We start from the raw sequence: 24,434 nt of genomic DNA, 5'->3' as shown, positions 1-24,434 counted from the left end.
GGATGGACAATTGCTAGTTGCTCTCCAACAGCCGATGATTAGGGCAACAGAGGACATAGAATAATCTACAGGGAAAATCATAACTCTCATAATTAACTGAGCATTCCAGGATAATGTTTCACTTCGGTTCATTCTCTTCCACTGTCCCGGCTGACCGTCTCGCGTCTTCACTTTTAGACACCTTGGGTTTTCCTGGCCAAGTCTGGCCAAGGTCATCAGACATTCCTGGCTCATTTCCTGGGCCTTCCAAGATAAAAAAACGCAACACCTCTGTGATCTCATCATAGGTATGATTTTGGTGGATGGTGCAAGACAGATTTTTTTAAATTTGATAATCTGTCATCCGACTCCTAGTATATGAAGGGGTCTTTAATAATGAGGAGTGGATGAGGATGACAGCGCTAGTTTATTGATCTGGAGCAGCATGGGCCAAGACTCGCCCTGAGCACTTTCCAAATAATTTCTTTCAACCTCCCGTCTTCCCCATGTCATGACGTCAAATTACAAGTACAACGAAGTCATTCGACACGTTTAAGGTTGAGCAGGGGGCTCCGGGTGGCATGGTCCTTGGCCACTGCTTGTGCTATATTAAAACTGAAGATTCCAGGGGTTCAGAGAGATTTCATAAATCGCAGAGAGCCAAGGAGAGGGAGCCATGATTTGAAAGCAGGCCAGACTTGCCTCCAGCTTGTGCTCTTTATTACTCTTGTGACCAGGTAGGATAGGTTAGCACATCTCCTAATTGAAAACCAGGCTTGTATTCACGGCATAAATCCTGTTTGTTCTTCTATTTATTTATTTATTTATTTTTAAAGATTTTATTTATTTTTTTGACAGAGAGAGACATAGCGAGAGCAGGAACACAAGGGGGGGAGTGGGAGAGGGAGAAGCAGGCTTCCTGCAGAGCAGGGAGCCCAATGTGGGACTCGATCCCAGGACCCTGGGATCATGACCTGAGCCGAAGGCAGACGCTTAACGACTGAGCCACCCAGGCGCCCCCTGTTTGTTCTTCTAGACCACCGGTGGGCACAGCGTGGCCCGTGGCTTGGATCTGGCCTGCTGCCTGTTTTTGCAAACCAAGTTTTATTGGGACACAGCCATGCCCACTTGCTCACTGGCTGGCTGTTCTCTGCTACAGCGGCCATGAGGGGTATTCCCGACGGAGACTAGATGTGTGGTAAAAACCTAAAAGATCTGCTCTCTGGCCCTTTATAGAAAAAGTCTTCCGGCCCCCGTTTTTGGCCGTAAGCTCGGTGAAGGCAGAGACCATGTGTTTTCTTCTCTTTGACCCCCTCCTCCTGCAGCACCAAGCCCAGAGACAGAAGCCAGTGCCGAACAATCAACTAGCAAATTGAGATCGAGGTTTGTTGAATAAATGTGGAACTCATATAGCGGCTGGGTGGTCTCTGCTCCCATCTCGATAAATATTATGCACCAAGGACATGGCAACACAAGGCTTTAAGCGCACGTTGTCTCACTTCTGCTCCTGTAACCACAACAAAGGACACGTACGACTAAGCTCATGTTTAATGCTGAGCAGGGTGCTTTGAGCTCTGTGGTGACTGGACACGGCTCACTGAAGTTTATTCTAGAGGCTGCCCAGAGTAAGGCTAAGGACAGCTGTGAAGGGGACAGGAAAGGGCACAGGAAGGAGGAGGAGAAAGGTGGGGAAGGCGTCCCACGGTCAGGCGTGTGTTCGGGTATCCCAGGATCCCCGGTGATGAGTGTCCACGTGGAGGAGGTCCTCATGGGAGTGGAGGCAGAGTGACCGCAACCTCCGGACCCCCCCAGGGGCAGGGGCAGGCCCAGCTGTGGTGTCATCCCCTCCTCTAGCCACGCTGCTCCTTCCTCAGTGTTCAGCCTAATCAAGGTTGGCCCCCAAGAGCAAGAAGTTCTGGAGAGGAGGCAAAAAGGACAGACAAGAAAGATCATTTTCTGAGCTGCAGAGGACAGGAGTTTCCTGAAAGAGAAAGCTTCAGTGGGAGAGGCAAGTTCTCACTTGACCCGAAAAGCAGGTCAGTGCAAAAACCCTGCCTTCAGGCCTGGGAGGCCTTTAGAAAACTCTGTCCCTCTTAGCTGCCTGACCCCGGGAATTTATTTGCATTTCCCAATAGTCTGATGTCTGGAAGACACACATGAATGTCACTGTCCTCTTCCAAAAGTTGTTTCTCCCAGGAGAACAATGCACGTCTGGGTGCTGCCTGAATTTACTCCCCTCACATCATTAATTTATGAGGATGTAGCCCAGGATTACCCTAGAATATGCTATGGACAGTGAAGACGTTGGTACCTCTGGAGTTATAGAGTGAACTGTCATTGTCCCCGTCCCTGCTCCTGATGTGTTGCTTGCCCTAAAAGGCCTGGTCAGTTTTGCTCCAGGACCAGGCCTTGCTGCCGCAGGTGGTAAGGCTGACTGGTGGCCCCTTGGACCCTCTCACACCACCCAGGAGCTTCTGGCTCATTAACCCAGAAGTGGTGCATCTAATCTGACCCCTTCCTGCCACACTTGGCTAACGGGCCCTGCACACTGTTGATATTCAGTTGACGTGATTGAACTGAATTACTGGAAACCGAGCTTACGTGGAAGTCAAGATTCAAAACAAAAATATTTTTTCCGATGAACATTAGGTCCAGGATGTGAGTGGGAGTCAGGGGCTCCCCCTAATGCTACCAGCTCCGAAGCAGCCCTCCCAGAAGGTCTTAGAGCTCCCCACCCAGACCCCATGTCTCACTGACCTCGTGGACTCGGAGCTCCAAACTGTTGAGGTGGGTGTCCCTGGGCAGAGGGAGAGGGAAGCCCTCCTCAAGCTTTGCTGGAAGATAAAGAGCAGAGAGACACGGGCTGGACGGGGAAGGCTGGGGACACATGCTCATGGCCAGTGAGAGGGCAGGCTACTTCGAAATGTGATCCGCTATTGGATTCAGGGCTGGTTTTCTGTTGGGGGGGGGGCATGGAGTTGAGAATGCCTGGTAAATGCAGCTTCTTCAGGAGGGGACAGATGTGGACAGCTAGTCTCCCCCAGCCAAAGGGGCCTGGGATGGGGCATGCAGTGCTTCTGACCAGACACTCATCCCGAGGACCACTATCTCCCCCCCTTTGTCTTTTCCAGGACAACTGCCCTGCTCTTATCTCATGTGGTAAAAGGCAGATGATGAGGCCGGGCGGAGAAGGTCCTGGCATGGGAGGAGGCCAGCCGGGTTCTTGGGCAGCCACCGTGCCAAGCACTATTTCCATCAAGGTCACCTGGCAAATCAGTGACCTAACCTGTACCAGAACCCAGGGGTACTAACTCCAGGTGTTCTCCAGGTGCAGCTTGGAATGCCCCTCCCTTGGCCTAACTCCCTGTGCTTGGACTCAACTTGACCCTCGCCTCCTGGAAGTCTGGACCGACCTCGGAGTCATGTTCAGTGCCCCCTCCTAGCTCCTGCAGCCCTCTGTGCTTCCTGTCACAGCATTTATCACACTGGTTGTCACTGCCTGTTACATGTCTCCCGTCCCAACAGAGCGTAAGCTCTATGAGGGCAGGATTGCCAGGACCCTAGCCAGGGCAGAAGAGGGGCTCAGCTTGACTGACTGACTGATCCATGAATCCTATAGAAAGGGTAGAATTGAACGTTTGCACGGGGTGGTCAGTAGCAGCTATTCTTTTTTTTTTTTTAAGATTTTATTTTATTTATTTTAGAGAGCGCACGCAAGCAGGGGGAGGGGCAGAGGGAGAGGGAGAGAGAGAGAATCCCAAGCAGACCCTGCACTAAGCGCGGAGCTGGACGCGGGGCTAGATCCCAGGACCCCGAGACCATGACCTGAGCCAAAACAGAGTCAGACACTGAACCGACGGAGCCGCCCAGGCGCCCCAGTAGCAGCTATTCTTACCGTTGAGAGAGGGGTATAATGTGTGGAGTGCGTAGTAATTGAGGATGGCTTCCATCAGCTCCACCTGGAGTGGGGGGCGGGCAGAGTAAAGGGAGCAAACGAGACATGCATGAAAACAGGAGTCTGAGGGAACAACGTCTCGCTGGCCCCCCGCCTCCAGAAACACCGACATGCCAACCCACTTACAAAACAGGTTGACTGCGACTGTCACCACCACAGGTAGACAGCTCCTTATCCACAATCTCCTCAACTCCAATCTCTGGACTTCATTTTCCATCAGTAGGTACAAGCTCCTTTTATGGCAAAATATGACCTGAATCGCCATGGGGATATTTAGTGTTTCTTTATTCCACTTTGTGTGGATAGTTTTAAATTCTGTTGCAGAAGTATTAATGTGTCTGATTATAGAGTGCTGCCCCAGATCCTGCTGGAGAGTTACATCACATATGGTGCATGTTCCAAATTACCTTTCATAAATTCTTAATTCTGAAGCCCACCAGCCCTGAGGGCTTTGGGTGAGGTATTGTGCACCCGGGCCACTATTATTACAATAGTACCTAAACTGAGAGCTTACTACGTGTGAAGAATTTTGTCAAAGTGTCTTCCTAAATCCATTGCCCCGTTTCATGTTACAGTTCCCACTGGAAGTGGTTGAAGTAGATATCATGTATTCCCATTTTACAGTCAAGGAAACTGAGGCTCAGAAAAGTTATTTTCCCAAGGTCACACAGTAACAAGTGGCATGGCTGGTATCAGATCCCAGATCTATCTTCCTTCAAAGCTCATGCTCTTCATGTCCATGTCCTGTCTCCCCGTTAGCCCTCAGGCAGTGCCCTTCTTAGATGATCAACTTTCAGACATGGCGTCCACTTCTGCAAGACTCCAGCACAGTCTTCTCGGGGGGCCTTGGAGCTTCTCCTGGAGCCCCCTGAAGCCCTGTTTGGAGAAGATACCCAAGAGGTGCTGGGAGAAAAGCACTCACGTTGATGAAACGGATGTTGGAGTGTTTCAGTTCCAATTTCAGCTTACTGCGTGGAGAAAGAGAAGCATGGGTCACCCCAAGCCTGCTGCATCCTCACAGTTACCCCAGTGGGGGGTACAGAGCTTATGGGCAAGGCCATTTCTGGGGGCTGGGCGCCCAAGGGTTCCTCTGCAATGGGGTGCTTGTGCAGCTAAGGCTTTCAGCATGCACAGTGATTTAAGAAGAAGTGACATTGTTGCAACTTATGGTTGCTGAGCATCTTCAATAACTGAAATACATTAGGATGGTATAAATATTAACCGGAAAAAGTGGGATGCAAAAAGTCGTGCTCTGTACGTCCAGTGATGTAAAAGTGTATAAAAAAAAAAAGGCTGGAAGGAAACGTGAAACTATTAGTGGTGATAGTCTCTATGTGGCAGGGTTATGAGGGATTTTTTAAAAATACTTTTGCAATTTCTGTGCCATGAGCACGCATTATTTGCATAATGTGGGAATAGACAATAACAATGGGAGGGAGAGCCCCTGAGTGATGCTGGCAAACAGCTGGTACCCGCTGGAGGGAAGGAAGGCGGAGTGACTCAGGGGACCTCTGGTGTTGTCACTATGGAAGCCAAACCTGAATCCCCCCCACTGATCCTCTTGGCTGCTGGCCTGGCTCCCTTGTTCAGGAATTCTAACTGCCCTGGACCGATCTTTTCCTCTCTGCTCATGGGGCAGAGTAGTTTTGCTAATTCCTTGATAAGACCACCTTGTGAGGTCCTCCTACGTCCTCCTCATTTTGCTGTCTCTCCACAGTCCAAGCTCTCTACTGTCCTCTCAGATACTGCCGACCCCCCAAGCCAGGCTGAGGCATAAACTCAAATTCTGGGACCTCCAGAAAATGCCCACAAGCTCACCATTAGCTTCTCTTTTTAAAGATCTCTTAAGGAGATGTTCATTTTAATGGAGTCAGTGCACTCTCTCAGCCAACAGGTATCTAACCCTGAGGCCAGGAATTAGCTCCTCTAATTCCTCTGCACCCACTGCACCTGTTCCTCAGCCGGGGGCAGCACCCAGAGTGGGTGAGACATGGGGCACAGATGAGGGCCCCGGAGAAGGACAGCCCCTGCTGGCGGTATAATCCCTCCTGCCCACTGGCTCCCTGGTTGAGTGAGTATGTGCCTGCTGACTGGGTGTCCGGGCAGCAAGGAGTGGCTCGTGGGGCACCTTTAATCCTCCATCTAAAATCTCCTCCCTTTCTGATATGCAGTACTGACAGGTTTTTCTCAATCTTATATGTCCTCGCAAAGCCCCACGTCTTCCAACCAAATTATGGCTCCTCAGTAATCCCTTTGCAGAAGTTCATCTCCTCCACTGAGGCATTGTCAATATGCCTCTCCAAAGGGGCACCCAGATTAGAGGATAAGCCAGCCCCAGTGGAGATCTCTGTCAATGCCAACCTTATCAGAGAACAGGCTAGCTGCTCTGGTCGCTGCTGGGTTATCCCCAACCTACCCCATTTCCTCCCCTTGCCCGTGGCCTCTTACCTTCCTGTGGTCACTGAACCAACAATCCTGTCGGAGTTCACATTGATGGTGGCGGAGACGTTCGTTGTCTAGAAAAGCAAAAGGGGATAACCCAGACTCTCAGGGGATGTAGAAATCTTGTTGGCTCCCAGGCCAGGAGACAGATCTTCAGAAATAGAAACCACGGCCAGATGTGGGACATGTGGTTGAAAAGCAGCTACCCAAGGATTGTGGGCTGAGGATGTGGGATGTTGGTCACTCCACAGCTAACTTTAGGAAAGGTGAGCTAAGGTTTTAGAGGTTATAATGGAAGCATCAAGAAGGGCAAATAAGCTCAAGCTGAAGACACAGAGCATTCGAATAGGGAGGCTGTCCACCAGTAAACATGACTGAGCTTTGAAGCATGCTACGAAGAGAAGTACAGAGAGTCCCTGAGCCTTAGGGAACTTTAAAGACACCACCAATTGACAACTGGGTGTGAGGATGAAGCCTGGCCTGTCGAGGGGTGGGGTTGAACCAGATGATTGAGTTTGGGGAATTTCCAGACATTATGTCTTTGAGTACTTTTTCTCCAGCCACTCCCAGTTTCTCCCCTCCTGAGACTCTGAGGACAGGAAGATGAGATCTTTTGCTGTGGTCCCATCGAGTCCCTGAGGCTCTGTTCATTTTTTCAGGCTATGCATTCAGATTGGATAATTTCTTTTGTTCTGTATCTTAATTCATTTGTTCTTTTCTCTGTTCCACTGACACTCCCAGCGGGGACGTTGGGGCATATTGTTACAGCCTCATGCCAGTGTAAGTCTCGGATCCCCAGTCAGGCTTTACTGGCCTGGGTGGGGTTAGGGCCATAGCTTTTTCTCTGGTGTTTCGCTTTAGTAGCACAGTTATTGATTGTCTACAAGTTTTCTATCTTACGAGGTTGCCCCTTTTTTGGTCCTTTGGCTAGAGAGAGGAGGATGTTATTGGGGCTCTTTTTTGTTCATGCCTGTTGGTGTTTCTGGGTTGCCCCAAATTGGAATATGCAAGGCAAAAAGTAACCCCAGGGAGCTCATCATCATGTTATTCCTTAGATCTGGAGGCCCCTGGCTGATCTACCTTTTTCTCTCTGCCTTTCAGAGTTTTCTTGTTTATTTTATACATAATGTTTAAGGTTTTGGGTTGCTCTCAGCAGGAGTAGGGAGGGAAATGGACATCTACTCAATCTTCCCATAGGAGGAAGTGTTTTGCCCATTTTGAAATTAGATTGTCTTTTCTATGACTGAGTTGTAAGAGTTCTTTATATATTCTGGATGCACGTCCCTCCTCATATATACGATTTGCAAATATTTTCTCTCCTTCTGTGGGTTGTCTTTTCACTTTCTTAAATTATGTCCTTTGAAGCATGAAGTTTTTAACTTTGGTGACATCCAATTTATCCATTTTTAATTTTTTTGTTCATGCTTTTGAGTTGTATCTAAGAAGGCTTTGCCTAACCCAAGGTCATGAAGATTTAGTACTGTGTTTTTTTCTGAGAGTTTTGTGGTTTTAGCTCTCACATCTGGGTCTCGGGTCCACTTGGAGTCAATTTTTGTGTTATGTGTAAGGAAGGGGTCTGGTTTCATTCTTTTGCATGTGGATATCCAGTTGCCCCAGCACCATTTCTTAAAAGCTTGTTCTTCCCCACTGAATTGTCTTGGTCCCCTTGTTGAAAATCAGTTGACTATAAATATGGCGATTTATTCCTGGGTTCTCAATTCTAGTCCGTTGATCTGTATGCCTATCCTTGCACCAGTACCACACTATCTTGATTATTATAGCCTTATAGTAAGATTTGAAACAGGGAACTATGAGTTCTACAATTCATTTTTTTTTTTTCAAGATTGTTTTGGCTATTCTGGGTCCCTTGAATTTACATATAAATTTTAGGATCGGCTTGTCAAAAAAACCAGCTGGAATTTCGAGAGGGATTGTGTTGAATGTGTAAGTCAGTTTGGAGTGTATTGCTGTCATAAGAGTTCTTTACATGTTATACCTTCTTTAAAAAGGTAATTTAATGATTTTATTTATAACAATTTCAGAAGTTATGCTTTAGATTAAACACATTTTTATAGCAAATGTAACAGTGAATAAGCTAAAATCATCCAACTTAGCTGGAGTGAATGACTTTTAAGGTTTCTTGCAACTCTGACAGTGTATGATTTGATTAAGTATGCTCTTGGGAAGCCTGGCTGTTCTTGCCAGGAATGCAAGTTTCCCTCACTCTGCGGGCAGGCAGAAGTAGTCTCCAGCATCATCAGTCTCCCTCTCCTTCAGTGGAGAGAGGGGCTTACCCAATGGCAGATGTAACCCAGAGATCAGACTTACCACCCTGAGCTGAAAGAGTGGCTTGCGGTCAGAGGAGGTGGGCAGGAGAGCAAAGACCTGGATGTCTATCACCGGCGTGAAGGTCACACTCCCAGGGGTGAACGTCAGGAATGGAGCTGATGCAGGTGACGTCTCAAGCTCTAGCTCCATATTGGGGTACAACCTGGCCAGCTGGAGAAAGAGGGCAGAGGCTCGGGGGAGGGCAGGAGAAAAGTCTCTGCACAGCTCACTGATGTGCAACTACGATCTCCACATTTGGTCTAGGTCAAGTTCTCTGTGATGAGTGTTCAGAGAGGTCTTACCTGAGGAATAATGGCCCGGAATGAACTGGTGTGCAGGTGGATTGGAGAGTCCCCCGGAATCTGCAGTAGAAGCAAGAGGCTACTTGAGATGCAGGACATGGTAGCTAGAGATGTGGACTTTGAGGTCAGACAGCTTGGGTTCAAATCCTACTCTAGCCATTTTTTAGCTGACTCCTTGTTGGCAAACTTTGTTAGGTTCTGCATCTGTAAAATGGGGATGATAATCACAGCACTCACCATGCAGCATGGGCAAGGATTGAATGAGACAGTGCATGGGTAAAGCGCTAAGCGCAGTGCCTGGAATCTCAGTAAATACTTAGTTACTGTCAGTTTTTGCTATTTATTATTTCTTAGGATACTCCCCTCAAGAGCCAGTGAGAGCTCATAACCACCACAACCTGTTTTGAATCTACTTCCAGATATGGCTGCCCCCCAAACCTTTTCTCACCCTCTTTCCTGGTGCTGCTCTCTACCCGCCCCTCTGACTTGCTGACCTCCCAGCTTGGCGAGCCCTGCCTGCACCTGCACACAGCCCACCTTCCTTGATCTCTCCTCCCTCAAGATCCCCTCTTTACCTGGGCTGCTCCTATAGTGCTTGGCTGTGGGGGTGCGTGGCTCAGACCTCCCTTCAGGGGGTCCCCTGCGAGAAGGGCAGTTGGCTGACAGCCATTCATGCTGGGGCCTCGCTCTTGGAGTCAATTTTTGTGTATGTGTAAGGAAGGGGTCTGACCGAGCACAGCCGGGGTGTAGCACTGGAGAATTTTGTCAGATCACGGGCAGGATCAAGACTATGAGCCAAACTGCAAGTCACAAGCCTTCATTCACTTATTGTGATAGTGTAAGCAAGAGGCTAAACAGGAAAGAGTACCGGCCCCCGCTACTCCGTTTCCCCTGTGGCCTGGGACCCGTGACGTCAGATGCATCAGCAGAGGGGAGGAGGGGTGGTCACCATATTGCCAGAGGAGCCCCAAAGAAAAGGCTCCTGCTGTTTTATGGACTCAGGGGGAGGAGGGGGAGGAGGGCTAGTAGAATAGGATTGAGTACCGAGTCAGACTGGAGAAAGCTGTCCTCCAGGCCCCAGCAAGCCCCATCCATAAGGAGGCCTCTGAGCGAGGTGTCTAGGCTTGGCATGCAGATAAGCCTAAGAGCACCGCCAGCCCCAGCCTGAGGAGGGGATGGGGCGGAGGCTTGAGTCCTTGACCACAGATCCCTCCAGACACAGCTGAGCACTGGCCTGGCAGCAAGTCTAGTCCGGGAGGACCCGCCAGGTCAGGGCTTCGCAATTGCCTGTGGTCAGGCTGGAAAGATCACGCACGGGATTTTAGCCTGGGCCGGGCTCGTCCAATTTCTGCCTGCTCCGGAGCTCCTCTGAGCAGCAGGCTCTGCTCTGTGCCCTCCCTCAGCTGAGCGGAGCCTTCTCAGACCTGCGGGGCGGCTCTTCTACCCAGTGTGCTTGCCTTCCCTCTCCTCCACGGTTTCAGGACTCCCGTCCCACTCCTCCTTCCTCTCCCCTTTATCCTTCGTGGGTGCTCCCCTACTCCATCTCTTCCAAGTCTAGTGCCGCCGTGGCATCTGCTGCTTGGAGGACCTGATATGATACCGCAGAACCTGTTGTAGTTTTTTAATGTATTGCCAATAATAGCTAATATGCATCATGCATCAGACACCAAGCTCTCATCAGACAATCTCTCACACGATCCCTGGGGACTAGGCACTGTTGGGATCCACACGCACAGCCTGGATTTGAACCCATATTTGTCAGGCTTCAGATTATACGTTCTTTCTCTGACTCCTGAAAAACCCCCAAGCTTGGTCTACAGTCCGGCCTGACGCTCTCTCCTGGGATTCCACCAACCCCCCCCCGCAGCCTTCTCCCTCCCCTACTCACGTGGTGGTTTTGGATGGTGAAGTTCATGCGCCCAGCCTGGTGGTAAATCTGGCTGGCTGTGTTGAAGACATATTCAGAGACAGCAAAGTAGACCATGTGGTCGTGTTTCTTGGGCAGCCTGATTGGTGGAGCATCGAAGGGGGCTGGGGAGTGCCAGTTTTGGCCAAAGAATTCACCCTGGAGACAGAAGGACACATCGCCCACCCAAGGTTCCTACCAGATAGGGTACCAAGAAGAGGCGTCCAGGGGAAGCCTGGGGAAGCCTCCTGTGCCCTGCATGGTGGTCCGGGTGGTGGTTCCTCTCTAGAATGTGGGCCTGGGGCCCACTTCTGGTCCCACAACATTTAGACCCTGACAGCTGCCTGAAAACCCCCATTACAGCATCAGCTGGGGAGGTACGTGTTGTGCTCTCCAGGGCTCAGGGTGTGGCCTGGTGGTGGAAAGCATGGACTCTAGAGATTAACTGTCACTTCCTAGCTCTGGGACTTTGAGCAGGTCCCTAGCTCCCTCGTGCCTCAACCTCTTCATCTGCAGAATGAGGATGATGCTAATGGCTTCTATTTCATAGAGGTGGCGTAAAATTTATATAAGTGAACGTTTGTACAGATACTCAGCATCTGGCACATAGTAAGAAGCATATAAGTGTTCGCTAAGTAAATAAAATTGGAGGAAGATGGCATTCCCGGACCTGCTCAGTCCCCAGGGAACTGTGGAAGAGACTGGAATAAAGAGGGGGCATATTAGTTTCCTATTGCTGCTGTGGACACTGGCCTGGGATGGGAACTTAGGGGCAGATGGATTAGAGAAGGAGGGTAGGAGCCAACTCTGGGAGGTAGTACTGATTTTCTGCCAGTCTTTTAGGTCCTTTCTCCACAGAAACTTACCTTGAAGGGTGTGTCTAGGACTTGAGAAGTCACTTGGGGAGCACCGACTAAACTGTAGTCAATGCCGGCAACCTGATCAATCATTGAGATAACTGTGGAACAGGGAAGAGAAGTGTTATGAATAGAGGGCTGATAAAACAGCTGAGTGAGATAGTCAGAATCCCTGTCCTTTGACAGTCCAGGGTGTGGGGGATGGGGAGGAAAGGGAAAGACAATCAAATACTTGAGCAAATTAATGTAAAATAGCAACTCTATTAGGTAGCATAAATCCATAGGATGATGTCAACCATATAACAGGGGGTGGGGAATGCAACCTGATTCGGACAGGGAGTCAGAGGAAGTGTTGTTTGGGCTGTGATCTGAAGGATGATCTGAAGGAGGAGTGGGTGTTGACTGGGTGAAGGGTGGTGGATGTGGGGGAAGGACATTCTTGGCAGAGAGAATGACATGTGTAAAGATCTTGTAGCTTAGGACCATAGTAGAAGCATAGAGGGTGTATTAGAGGAATTAGCAATATTGGAGGCCTATAGGGACTGTGTGGCTGGCCACATTGCCAGACCATGCAAGGCCTTGTCCCTCGAAGCGGGGCTCAGTGTCCTGAGAGTCAGAGGAGTCTTCGATGGGTTCCAAGAACAGGGGGAGACCTGACCTGATGTGTGATTGTAAAAGGTCCCTGTGGCAGCCAGAGGGACAGGGCTGGGAGGATCCCCGGCCTTACGCAGGGATTTCAGAGCATCCCTGTTTTGTTAAAGCAGCCAGGAAAGAGCCAACACGTGCTTCTCCCATGTGCTTGTCATCCTCTGACCACCTCGAGCTCCCAGCATGTTTCTGAGTCACGATGCTCAGTCGCTTTACTCCCGTACCTCCAGAACAGACCCCCAAGAGAGGTGGTCACCCCAAATCCAGCTCCGTAGGATGGAGAGGTACTCTATGGGGGAAGTTCTCCTGGGGCTCTTGAGAGGATGGTGGTGATGGGTCTGGGCTAGCAGGTGTCATGGCATCTGATGGCACCCAGAGAAAGGAGGGGGCCTCCAAACCTGGCAGAGTCCGGAGATAGGGCTCCAGGTGAGAGGTGGTTGACTTCCTGACCATTTCGCAGATCTGCCGAAAGTGGGGGACAAAGTCAGGTGAGTTCCCCTCTCCCTCTCTCCTGGGCCCTGCCCCTCCCCCACCGCCCTCCAGGAAACCTGGCCTTGCTCCTCACCCTGTAGGCGGGTGTGTGAGGGGTGGAAGAGCACATCGAAAGGGAGAAGAGGCCACTCCCTCCGTCAACACACAGCGCTTGGTCACTGTCCCATTTGGGCTGGGCCACATACGTGGGCCCAGCTTAAGTGCCTAGACTTTTCTGGAACCCACATTAAAGGTGAATGGTGGCCAAGTTGGCACTGCTCTGGGGTCTGCTATTGTCGTGGTCCTCAGTTCAATATCTTGGCAGCTAAGTGGCAAGAAGTATAGCACATAAACACATTTATTAGAGAGCCTAGGGGCAAAGCAGGAGAGTTTCCAGTTGTAGGAGGCAGGTCTTGAACCAGAGGCCCCATCACCTCATTCCTCAGCCCCTTCTCCTTTTCCTGTTCAGGCTCCTGGCTATCTGGGAATAAGGAAGGGATCCTAAGGAGCGTGGTGCCTGGTCTGCAGGCAGTACTGACTAGGGCCACCAGAGGGCCCCAAAACAAAGCCAGAAGAACAGTTCTCGGGAGAATCCCATTCCTCAGCCAGCCACCAACCTGCTTTTCTGTACATCAAGAGTTCTGGCTTGGGAGATCCCAGAAGTCCCCTGTCTTGTGATTTCCTAACTTCAGCTATTCCTATACCATCTCTATGACTTTACCTTTCTCACCTATTCACTTACCAACTATTTAACATCCAGTGGCCTTTTAAAAATCACATTCTTTTAATAAAAAATACAGGAACTTGGGGCGCCTGGGTGGCTCAGTTGTTAAGCGTCTGCCTTTGGCTCAGGTCATGATCCCAGGGTCCTGGGATCGAGCCCCGCATCAGGCTCCCTGCTCTACGGGAAGCCTGCTTCTCCCCCTCCCACTCCCCCTGCTTGTGTTCCCTCTCTGGCTGTCTCTCTCTGTGTCAAATAAATAAAATCTTTAAAAAAAAAAATTTAAAAAAAATACAGGAACTTTATATCACTTGTCAACGGAAAACTGGCATCCCTTGGCATAAACACGATATAACTGGGGGTAAAAAGAATACAAGAGACTGAAAAAGCGTCCCGGAAGCCAGACTAGATAGGGTTGCCTAGTTGGATAATGCCCCTTTTTTTGTTAAAAGTGTTTAGGCTACATCGGCCCCAAACTGAAACTTCCCAAACTGAAAAAGAAAGAGAAAAAGGACTGCAAAGGCGATGGCTTGTTCATTCTGTCATTCTGCATGATGCAGTACCAAAGCTCCACATCACTTAAAATCAACACTTCTTTTGGGCGCCTGGGTGGCTCAGTCGGTTGAGTGACTGCCTTCGGCTCAGGTCATGATCCTGGAGTCCCGGGATCGAGTCCCGCATCGGGCTCCCTGCTCAGCGAGGAGCCTGCTTCTCCCTCTGACCCTCCCCCCTCTCATGCTCTCTCTATCTCATTCTGTCTCTCAAATAAATAAATAAAATCTTAAAAAAATAATATAAAAAAAAATCAACACTTCTTTTGGGGGAAGCTTCCCCACTTTGGGAACCGATGTTTTGTGCAAACACCAAGCCAGCCTGTGTCAGGTGGGCCTGACCTGGCCTCTCCTGGGGCACAAGGTAAGGGCAGCGCCACCCAGGCCGCCAGCCCTTCGGGGGCCTGACTTCATCAGCCCAAGTCCCCTGGTCAGAGGTCCTCTCTCTCTTCATAGCTCTCTTCGCACTCTCAGCCCCGTGAAGGCCACAGTCAGAGCCCCCATCCCCTGAAACTGACAACTCCTCGGGCTCAGCGTCTCTGACACCCACCCCATCCCCCATGGACACAAGGTATCCAGAGTTTTCTGGACCATGTTTCCTATATTTGTAGGGCAGAGACCACCGTTTGCCTCTGGCCTCAGCCCGTTGCCCAGGGCTACTGGGGCATAAATGACAACGCAAATAACCTCGCGCCATTGACTCTGTCCTTCCTCTGTATGAGGCACTCGTCAGTGCCTGAGTGTATGATGTCATACAGTCCTCCCAACAGCCCTGCAGGGTAGATGCCGTCATTCTTCCTGTTCTACAGACAAGAATCCCAAGGCTCAGAGATGGTAAGCCAGTTAATCACGGCATCACAGCCAGCAAAGGGGCAGAGCTGAGATTTAAACCCATGACAGCAGAACCCATGTGGGCAAGAGCGAAGATTCTAGGAGGGGAAACGTGGTGAAGAAATGACTGCAGTACTGCTGAGTGCTCTGAGCACAGTTTGTGTGCCAGGTGCTGCTAAGTGGTTATCGCATCAAATCCTTGCCAGCCCCCTTCAAGGTAGGGGTCCTTGTCCCCATTTTACAAATGAGTAGAGTGAGGCTCCAGGGGGTCCATCAGTGTGCCCAAAGACACACACCAGGTAAATGGAAGAGGCACTCTTTGCCTCTAAGCCTTTTTCCAGAGGTAAGAGGCCAGCCCCACTATTGTTCTCAGTACGGTGCATTTGGCGGGGGGGCAGTCTTATTTAAGAAATATTTTCCTCTCCTCAAAGTGAGAAAGATATCCTAGATTTTCTCCTAAGAAGTTTTGGATTTGTTTTGGCATTTAAATCCTTAGACCACCTGGACTTGATTTTGTGTATGGTGTGAGGGAGGGATCCAAAGTCACTTCTCTGCAACTCTGTAACATTATCTACAACTAGATATCAAACACTCTGCCAGTTCCAAATGCCAGTTTAGCATATGTGGTCATACAAACTTGGGAAAGCCTTGAAGTGGGCCTTTGCACCATGAATGAAGCAAGTTTTACTAAGCAAATTCAATTGACAGTGTACTGAAGAGACAAGGCTGTTTCCAAATATCAAATATGTACATGCCAATGATCCTTGTATTAATCACAAATCTACTTATCCTTTTGTTTACCTTTTGTTCCAAGATATTTTTGAAATTGTTTTCAATTCTTTCACGGAAGAGGTTCAGGATCCAGCTGGAAGAAAGAGGAAAGAGGATCAGGATCCACTTTATGATTAACTAGGACTCCCAAAGGGAGGGCTACCTACGGATCTGACCTTCCCCCATGTTATCCCATGAAGGGACCCAACCAGATGGGGAACTCTTGTATGCTGTTAGTGGGAATGTCAATTGGTGCAGCCAGTATGGAAAACAGTGTGGAGGATCCTCAATAAATTAAAAATAAAACTACCATATGATCCAGCAATTCTACTTCTGGGTAGCTATTAGAAGAAAATGAAAACGCTAATTTGAAAAGATCTCTGCAACTCCATGTTCACTGCAACATTATTTATTATAGCCAAGATATGGAAACAACCTAAGTGTTCATCAATGGATGAAAGGATAAAGAAAATGTGCTACACACACACACACACACACACACACACACACACACAGAGGAATATTAGACAGCCATAAAAAAGGATATCTTACCATTTGCAACAACATGGATGGGCCTTGAGGCCATTATGCTAAATGAAATAAGTCAGACAGAGGAAGACAAATATCACATGATCTCACTTATATGTGGAGTCTAAAAAAAACCAACAACAACCAAGCTCATAGATACAGAGAACACATTGGTGGTTGCAGGGGCAGGGACCGGAGTGGGTGAAGGAGGTCAAAAGGTACAAACTTCTAGTTATACATAAATAAGTCCTGGGGATGGGATATACAACCTGGTGACTACAGTTAATAATACTGTATTGCATATTTGGAAGTTGCTAAGAGTAGATCTTAAAATGTTCTCATCACAATAAACAAATTTTGTAACTATGCATGGTGACAGATGTTATTTTTATTTTTTTAAAAGATTTTATTTTTTTGACAGAGAGAGACACAGCAAGAGAGGGAACACAAACAGGGGGAGTGAGAGAGGGAGAAGCAGGCTTCCCGCCTAGCTGCGAGCCTGATGCGGGGTTCGATCTCAGGACCCTGCGATCATGACCTGAGCCAAAGGCAAAAGCTTAACGACTGAGCCACCCAGGTGCCCCTGGTGACAGATGTTAATGAGACTTATTGTGGTTGATCATTTCACAGTATCTACAAGTGTCCCATCATTGTGTCGTATACCTGAAACTACTGTGGTGCTATATGTCATTTATACCTCATTAAAGAGAAAGAAGCGAAGTCAGGCCTATTCTTTATAACCTACAAAATCCACAGAACAACCTACCTGGCAGCTTAGCAAGTAGTCACTCATTCATTCAACAAACATTTACTGAGCTCCTCCAACCAGCTGAGCACTGAGTTAGGTGTTGAGGGGACGCTGGTGAATAAGCTCATGGAGCGCATGATGTGAGTCTAACCCACTTCAGGTAAAGCTGCCCTCAGAAGCTCTTCCCCACCACAGATAGCACTCGGTGAGAATCGTGGCCCAGAAAAGACATTGCACACTGTTCTCAACTGGGGTGACGGTAAGAGGTTGTGGGAAATAAGTGAACTAAGTTAGTGGAATTACGTCTGGTAAAATTTTCTTCTCCCACAAATTTTTCTTTACCATTCCATACTTGCTGATTGAGGGATGTGCATTATAAATGTATGTATATTATAAATACATGCAGTAAAATTGGACGCAAGTATTTTCTGGCGTTCTGCAGAAAACATCTTGAACTTTCCAGGGTTCTGTGCCCTGAATCAGCCCAAGACTCATAGACTGGCTGAATGTTGGACCCTGGGTGGATCTGAATGACCCCGACTTTAGAGACCATGGCTGGAGTCCCTGACAGCTGTTGGTGGGGGTGTTGCTTCTAGAAAAGTCTGTCCCCTCCAACATCTCTGGGTACCCTTCCAACATTGAGCTGAAGTAGAACAGATTGAAGCAGTAGGAAACTTTCCATGGATCACAGGCTACATGAAGTCACCCTGGCCCCATTCCTCCTCTTGTTGCCCAAATTCAGTCCAATCTCCTAAATGTGCCTCAGGCACTTCCCCCCACCTCTGCTGCCATCACCTGCCCCTGGAGCATCATCACGTCTCGCCTGGACAACTGCCTTTCCCCTCTTGGGTCTCCCTCCACTCACTCTGCCCTGCTCTAATCTCCTCTAAAGGAAGTGATCTTTTACTGGAGCCAATCTGATTATATCCCTGCCTTTCTTAAAATCCTCCAGTGGCTTCCCCCTGCCTCACTTCAGGATAAAGACTAGAGTTTGGCTCCTGACTATTCTCTTCACTTTTTCTAATTAACCACCACCCCGTCAGGTACACTGACCTCTGCTTGCTTCCTGGGAAGCCCAGGCTTTTCATGCCTCAGGATCTTTGCACATGCTTCTTCCTCCACCAGAGAAGCTCTCCCCTCCTCCTCTTGTGCTAAAATTCAAGGCTCATTTCAGATATCCTTTCCTTGAAGAAGCTGTCTCTGCTCCAAATGTTAGGTAAACCCTCTACATTCATAACATCTGGACTCTCTCCTTATAAGCATGTTATCACAACTATGTTGAAGATAATCAAATATATCTTCCCATACTTTATGTCTCCTTCCCCCACTAGAATATACATTGCACCAAGGTAGGGACCCTGTCTCTTTTGCATCACCTTATATTCCTAGCATTTAGCTCAGGATCTGACAAATAATAGGCATCAATAAATATGTGTTAACTGAATGGCTAAGGCTAGCAATTCCCTATTTTGGTCCGGACCCTGGGTGTTCATGCTTCTGTGTCCATAGCAATAGCTCCCAACTATGCGGCTATCACCACCCTAACAAACTAGTGAAAATGTTTTTCTGGCCCCCGCTGTGTCCATTTCCACTGTCTGTCTGTGTGTGTGTGTATGGGTGTTACCCACACAGAATTTCATGGCTTTGCCTCTGAGAAACGGGGCATTACGCTCACCCAGTTAAAACAGCACAGTGGTGTCAAGCTATCCAGTCTCCACTAAAAGTTTCCTTTTCCAAATGGCAGCCTTGAGTTCAAAGGCTCTCGCGTTGTGCAGAAAACATTTGTCAGTTGAGTAAATGCGCAGCTAAGTCTCTGGGTTCCCCAGAATACAAATTCCCCTGAAACGGACAGGATTAGAGGACCCCACCTTTCTGCTGACATTTCTCCCCACAACACGGTCACCCAGCAAATACATGTCCAGCAAAGAGGCAATTGGCTATTTGTTCTGTTTGCCCCCCGCCCCCCCGCTGAGAGTAGGGAGCTATTACCACCCCAGGAAGGGCAAAGGGAGAGGGAGAGAGCGAATCTCCAGCAGACTCTGTGCTGAGCGCTGAGCCTGACATGGGGCTCGATGCGGGACTCAATCTCACAACCCTCAGATCATGACCTGAGCTGAAAACAAAAAACAAGAGCCGGATGCTCAACCGACAGAGCCACACAGGTGCCCCAGCGGACTTCTTCTTAAAGGGCCAGACAGTCAATATTTTGGGCTCTGCAGACCACATGGTCTCTGTTGTAGCTACCCCACTCTGCTGTTGTAGACTAAAGCAGTCGCAGACGGCATGTGAGAAGATGAGCGTGGCCATGCTCCAATGACTTTATTTATGAAAACAGGACACAGACTGGTTTGGCCTGTAGGCCTTTAGTTGGCTGACCTCTGATCTTGATGCACCTTAAATCTTGCTCTTATGCCCCATCAGGAGCATCCCTGGGTGAGCCGGATGCCGAGGCGTCTCTGACGATCTCCAGCAAGTGCATGGAGTCGCTTACCTTAGCTGTCCGGAAATGTCAACGCTGATGTGGCCAATGGAGTTGTGGCAGTGGGACACGGAGGCAGTGGGCCGTCCAGACTGGTCCTTGCCCAAGTTCAGAGAGACTGAGATGGAAATGCCGTCCACATTCACATCGAAAGTACCATCTAGGGTGCTGGTTGGGAGTTACGGGAAGCAAATGGTGTATAATCAGTCACCTCCCGAAAGAGAAGCCAAAAGACCAGTCCCCAGTTCCCTACTAACTAGCTGTGTATCCTAACTTAACCTCTACTTTGCAGCCAACATTTATTAAGCATCTTCTGTGTGCTGGAAAAGCAAACTGCTAAATGCCTCACATCTGTTATTTTACTTAATCCACATGCATCAATGAGGTGGGTTGTTATTAATCCTATTTTACAGATAAATAAATGGAGGCATGGAGATGGTCAGATTTGGTTCCTTTGTAGATTGATCGAGAGACATCCTAACCCAAGTACTACTCACATGAAAGCCTTTTTCACCTTCCAGTTCCCACTGACAAACACGTAGTTATTGGACAGGGAGGCTCTGACCCCCTGCCTTGGGCGCAGCCTCAAATCCGAGTTCCTGAGCTCAAAGCAATGGATCTTCAGTCTGGGGAAGGAAGGCAGAATATCAAACCCAGAAAAGCCAGGCACGTGTTAGTCTTCCGAGCGAACTCTCTGGCTCTAGAGTTGTTAGTGACTTTCTGTTGTTGCTAATTTCTGGGCTTCAGTGTTTGCTATTTGGCTTTTTGGTTGTTCTAACACCTTTCAGGAAGATTCCCTGTATTAGATTCCCCCCATTGAAATTCCTTGTGTGGATTCCGCTTTTTTGGCTGGTCCGTGATGGGTATAGTCACCCTGCCTGGTACACTCATCTACATCAGCCCCTACTTGTGGCCATTTGAGTTCGTGGCTCTTGTTGCATCAACCCTCATTAGTTCACTCAACAAACATCCATTGAGATCCTGCCCTTGAAGAGCTCACAGCTGGTGGTAGACCTGGACGTGTTAACAAACCACCATGGCCTAATGTGAAAACCAGAAGCAAGGGATGCTCTAGGGCTGTGGGAAGGGCCCTTGACCTCTAAGTGGCATGGCCTGGGTATTGTGTGTGTGTGTGCAAATTTAAAGTAGCTCTTTTTTGCTCACTGCCTTCAGGAAATTATCCTGAGAGACTTGGGAGGATTCCAAGAGGGAGTCTTTTCTATCAGGGATGAATAAATGATCCCCCAAAACCTATTATGGACCCTTAGGGGCCTGGGGAAGAAAAATCCATGCAATCAAGGAATGGCTAAAGAAAGAGTAAGGTGTGAAGACTCTAAGATTGACTGTGTAAAAGCTACAGGGAGATCAAGGTCAGTTAAGCCTTATGGGGAGGGAGATGAGGAGCTGGGACTGGTTCACCAGGACCAGGAGGCCAGCTGCTTTATTCCTCACTAGGGTTATGTGTGGATGCTATCCTCAAGAAGCAGTATGCAAATAAAGTATGTACAGGTTCCAGAAAAACTTAAAAGTCCTTCATTACAGACCCTTAAAAGGCTTTGGAGGGATGGATAGTGTATCTCAAGCAGGTCCCTCATCTGGGCAATCAGGAGAGTAGCCAGGGGTCTCTGGCAGAGCAAAAATCTACGGCTAGTTTCTGCAGGACTGACCTCAGGGCCTGTGAATGGTTTCTAAGGCTCTCCCTCCCATCCTGATGATTCAAGAAACATATAGCACCTTCCAGAAGCCCCACAAGAGCTGGTCATGATCCTTTTGCCTTTAATCCAAGTGATGATTCCATGCTTATCCCCCTCCCCCAGGAACCCAGGCCCCCATTCTGCCTCCTCCACTGCCCCTACGGTGGAGAATAGAGATCGTACCTGTAAAAGTCATAGCTCACACTTTTAATCCAGCCGACTTTGAAGCTTCCTGAGAAATCAGGCAACTTGATTGTGGACAGCTCCTTCTTCAGGATGGCTACTCCGAACCGGCGGGCTGAGGGGAAACAGTGGGAGGCAGCTCATGCCGTGGGAGGCAGCCAAGCCCAACAGCCGAGGGGCCGGGCTTTGAAATCACATGGCCTGGGATTGAATGTAGGGCTTGCCATTTCCTCTTGGCGTGCTCCCAAGCAAGACTCTTAAACTCCTTGGGCCTCACTTCCCCCAACTGTACAATGGTCATAGTGATGATACCAACCGGAGCGTGAGAATTAAATTAGATCATGCACTCAAAGTGCCAGGCAAATGGCAGGCGTTGTTTATCTACTCGACAAGATCATGGAAGCAATGATACAATACGGTGAGGCTCTTGAGGACGCATTCCCTGCAGCGTGGTCAAACCTTCGGGTTTTCACTGTTGCCAGGGCCATAGGTTCACAATGCAGATTCCCAAGCCTAGCTTCAGTTGACAGGAGACGGATATTTGGAATCTGTATTTTAACTTATGTCCCGGCAATTCCAGGGTGGTCCGTGGACCCCCTGGGGAAAACGCTGGTCTGGTCCCGTCCTTCACCTCTGATACTCAAGACGAGGAAACTGCAGCCCAGAGGGGGACATATCCAAGGCTTCTGAGCCAGGCAGGGGCAGAATCCCAGCCTGTGGTCCCTTGTCCTGGTTACCACACCACTCTGGTGGGCAACGGTGGACACCAGAGGAATGGCTGACACCCGCCCCCCCCTTACCATATTCCAGGCCTTTTCTGGTGATTCTGGCCACGAACCCAGGATTGGATGCCCCTTCTTTGAACCCAGAGACCTCTGCCAGCAGCAATAGGGCGACTACCACACAGTATGGTCTGGCCATCATCCTGTCCTCAGCAACGTCCTGGGCAGAGGTTGCTTTCTGTAGGAGCCTCCCTTGCTGAAGGTGGCAGCAGGGCCGGGGAGCTTATAAAGCCAGTGGCCAGATGAGGAACTGAGCCCGTTGGGAGAGAGGGCGGGGAGGTTCTAGGCTTTGAGGAAGCCCCAATTTTCAGCAACTTGAGATGGGGAGAAGGTTGCTTGTGAAATTGTTGGAGGTTTTATTTCTGGCCTGAGGGTAGCGGAAGTGGGGCTGCCACGTCCAAGCTCTTCCTCTTCCAAGCTCTGCTGTCCTGGGAGCCTCCCTGCAACACCTTTTTCTAGCGGAACACCTCCATTCACTCCCCACTGTCTACAGCCACAACCTGGCTCTGACGCACCTCTCCAGCTGGACCTGCCACCAGCCCAGGTCCGGCTGAGCTCGCCCTCTGGCTCCCCTGGAACCCGCCGGTCCCCGCTTACACCGTGCAAGACCATCAAGATCATGTGCAAGTCAGCCCACATGGCCTGACAAATGGATTCTGCAACTCTCGGCTCTGGAAGGCTCTGCATTTTTTTCTCTTGCCTATGTTGTTTTAAATCAACTTTATTAAGGTATAATGTGTATGCAATAAAATGCAGACATTTTAAAGTGTACGGTTCAAGGAGTTTTGACACATGTATATATCCGTGTAGCCACATTGTCATCAGGATAAAAACATTTGCATCACCCCAAGAATCTGCCTCGTGCCTCTTCCCAGCCGATGTCTGATCCCACCTCCTACCCCGAAAACCACTGACCTGCTTTCTGGGACCATCCATTCATTTCGCCTGTTCTAGAACTTCGTGCGAATGGAACCATACAGTGCCCGTCCTGACCGTGCTGGCTGCCTTCTTTCATGCAGCATTATGTTTTTGAGATGAATCCATGGTATTTTATGTGTCAATAATTCACTCCTGTCTGTTGTAGAGCAGTGTTCCACACAGCTGCTGGATTGATCCTTTTATTGTATTGTATCATATCTTAATTTTCTTCAGATAGGAAATACATTCACGATGCTCAACAGTCAATCCATATAATGAGACGTACAGCGAGCAGTCTGGCTCTCAACCCTCTTTTGCATCCTGCCAGCTTCAATCTCCTCCGACTCAAATCAACATGAAATTCCACTGGGGTAAGACATCCAAGGTGCTTTGACAGCTTACATCCTAGGGCCCATGGGAGCCCGGAGAGGGAACAATCAAGACAGGAGAGGCGCTTGGTCTGGGTTTCGAAGTACTTGCAGGAGTTTGGCAAACAGTCACAGAGAGGAAAGGTATCCTGGACAGAGGGAACAGCATGAGGCAGGGCACGGAAGCCTGAGGCAGCCTTGCACATTCCAGAAGGCTCGGGGAACTGTAGGGTGAGGGGCAGGAATGGACTAGAGCGTGGTCCAAGAGTAGGCACAAACATGGGCAGAATCTCCTCTTGAAGGGCCTGGATAGCCAGTCCTGGATAGCACCCCTGAACATGAACATGGAAGAATTTTCATTTTCCCATCATTGATAATCTCTATGTTGTGTTAAATCCTCCTTTTCCCCTGGATGGGGCTCCTTTCATGACATCTCAGTCATGATTCAAACATTTCCATCATGTTCAGTTTAATTTAAGACTTGGTCCTGTCCGTGTCAACCTGAATCTCATATTCTACCACATAGTGTTTTCTCTCTGCCCCATGCAGGCGTCTGGAGGCTCTCACAGCTTGGAGCAGGCAAGCACGTATGTGCCCGTGCATGCACATACATGTCCACATGTATGTTGGTACATGAGCATGTGTGCATGTGAGTGTATCCGTGCGTGTGTGTGCGTGTGCTTGCATGGGTATGCTTGTGTGCACGTGTGTATGTAGGACTGGTTTTCTCTTCACCCACGCCTCCCTCTTCCCTGATCTGACCTGTAAGGGAGAAGGGAGGGGCTACCGTTGGGCATTGGAAGTCCTCTTGGTGTATCTCAGGGGTGGTGAGGAGGCCCATGCTGAGGCTCATCAGCACTGACCAAGTTTGATACCTGTCAGCTCAGGGTGGGTAAACTGAGGCCCCCAGGGCCCTGTTAGGGAGGGGCTCAATTCCAAGCAGCTGTTCCAGGCAAGAATCAAGCCTTGGGA

General features: G+C 49.2%; 1 protein-coding gene across 1 annotated transcript; it reads right to left on the bottom strand.

Moving 5' to 3' along the window:
- Window positions 1-723: 723 nt before the first annotated feature.
- Window positions 724-22,484, bottom strand: LOC118011474 (lipopolysaccharide-binding protein-like). Its single transcript, XM_035006302.1, has 15 exons — window positions 22,195-22,484; window positions 21,395-21,509; window positions 20,015-20,143; window positions 19,530-19,685; window positions 15,793-15,856; window positions 12,816-12,879; window positions 11,779-11,870; window positions 10,895-11,071; window positions 9,007-9,066; window positions 8,705-8,875; window positions 6,383-6,450; window positions 4,857-4,902; window positions 3,875-3,938; window positions 2,737-2,813; window positions 724-1,894 (listed from the first exon to the last, which is right to left on the bottom strand). Exons 1-15 carry the CDS (start codon window positions 22,316-22,318, stop codon window positions 1,862-1,864), a joined length of 1,440 nt encoding a protein of 479 aa, XP_034862193.1. The 5' UTR covers window positions 22,319-22,484; the 3' UTR covers window positions 724-1,861.
- Between the last annotated feature and the right edge of the window lie 1,950 nt (window positions 22,485-24,434).

Source organism: Mirounga leonina, unplaced genomic scaffold (genome assembly GCF_011800145.1).
Source record: "Mirounga leonina isolate KUSES-001 unplaced genomic scaffold, KU_Mleo_1.0 Mir_150, whole genome shotgun sequence".
NCBI classification, from domain to species: domain Eukaryota; kingdom Metazoa; phylum Chordata; class Mammalia; order Carnivora; family Phocidae; genus Mirounga; species Mirounga leonina.
This window is presented reverse-complemented; position numbering and strand designations above follow the sequence as displayed.

What these genes read in the sequence shown, in the direction of transcription:
- LOC118011474 (XM_035006302.1), bottom strand. Translation starts at nt 22,318, where the DNA reads ATGATGGCCAGACCATACTGTGTGGTAGTCGCCCTATTGCTGCTGGCA. An exon ending in TCCTAGACACACCCTTCAAG is followed by an intron (nt 11,072 to 11,778) that starts GTAAGTTTCTGT and finishes TTCTGTCTCCAG; the next exon opens with GGTGAATTCTTTGGCCAAAA. An exon ending in TCACCATCCAAAACCACCAC is followed by an intron (nt 9,067 to 10,894) that starts GTGAGTAGGGGA and finishes CTTCTACTGCAG; the next exon opens with ATTCCGGGGGACTCTCCAAT.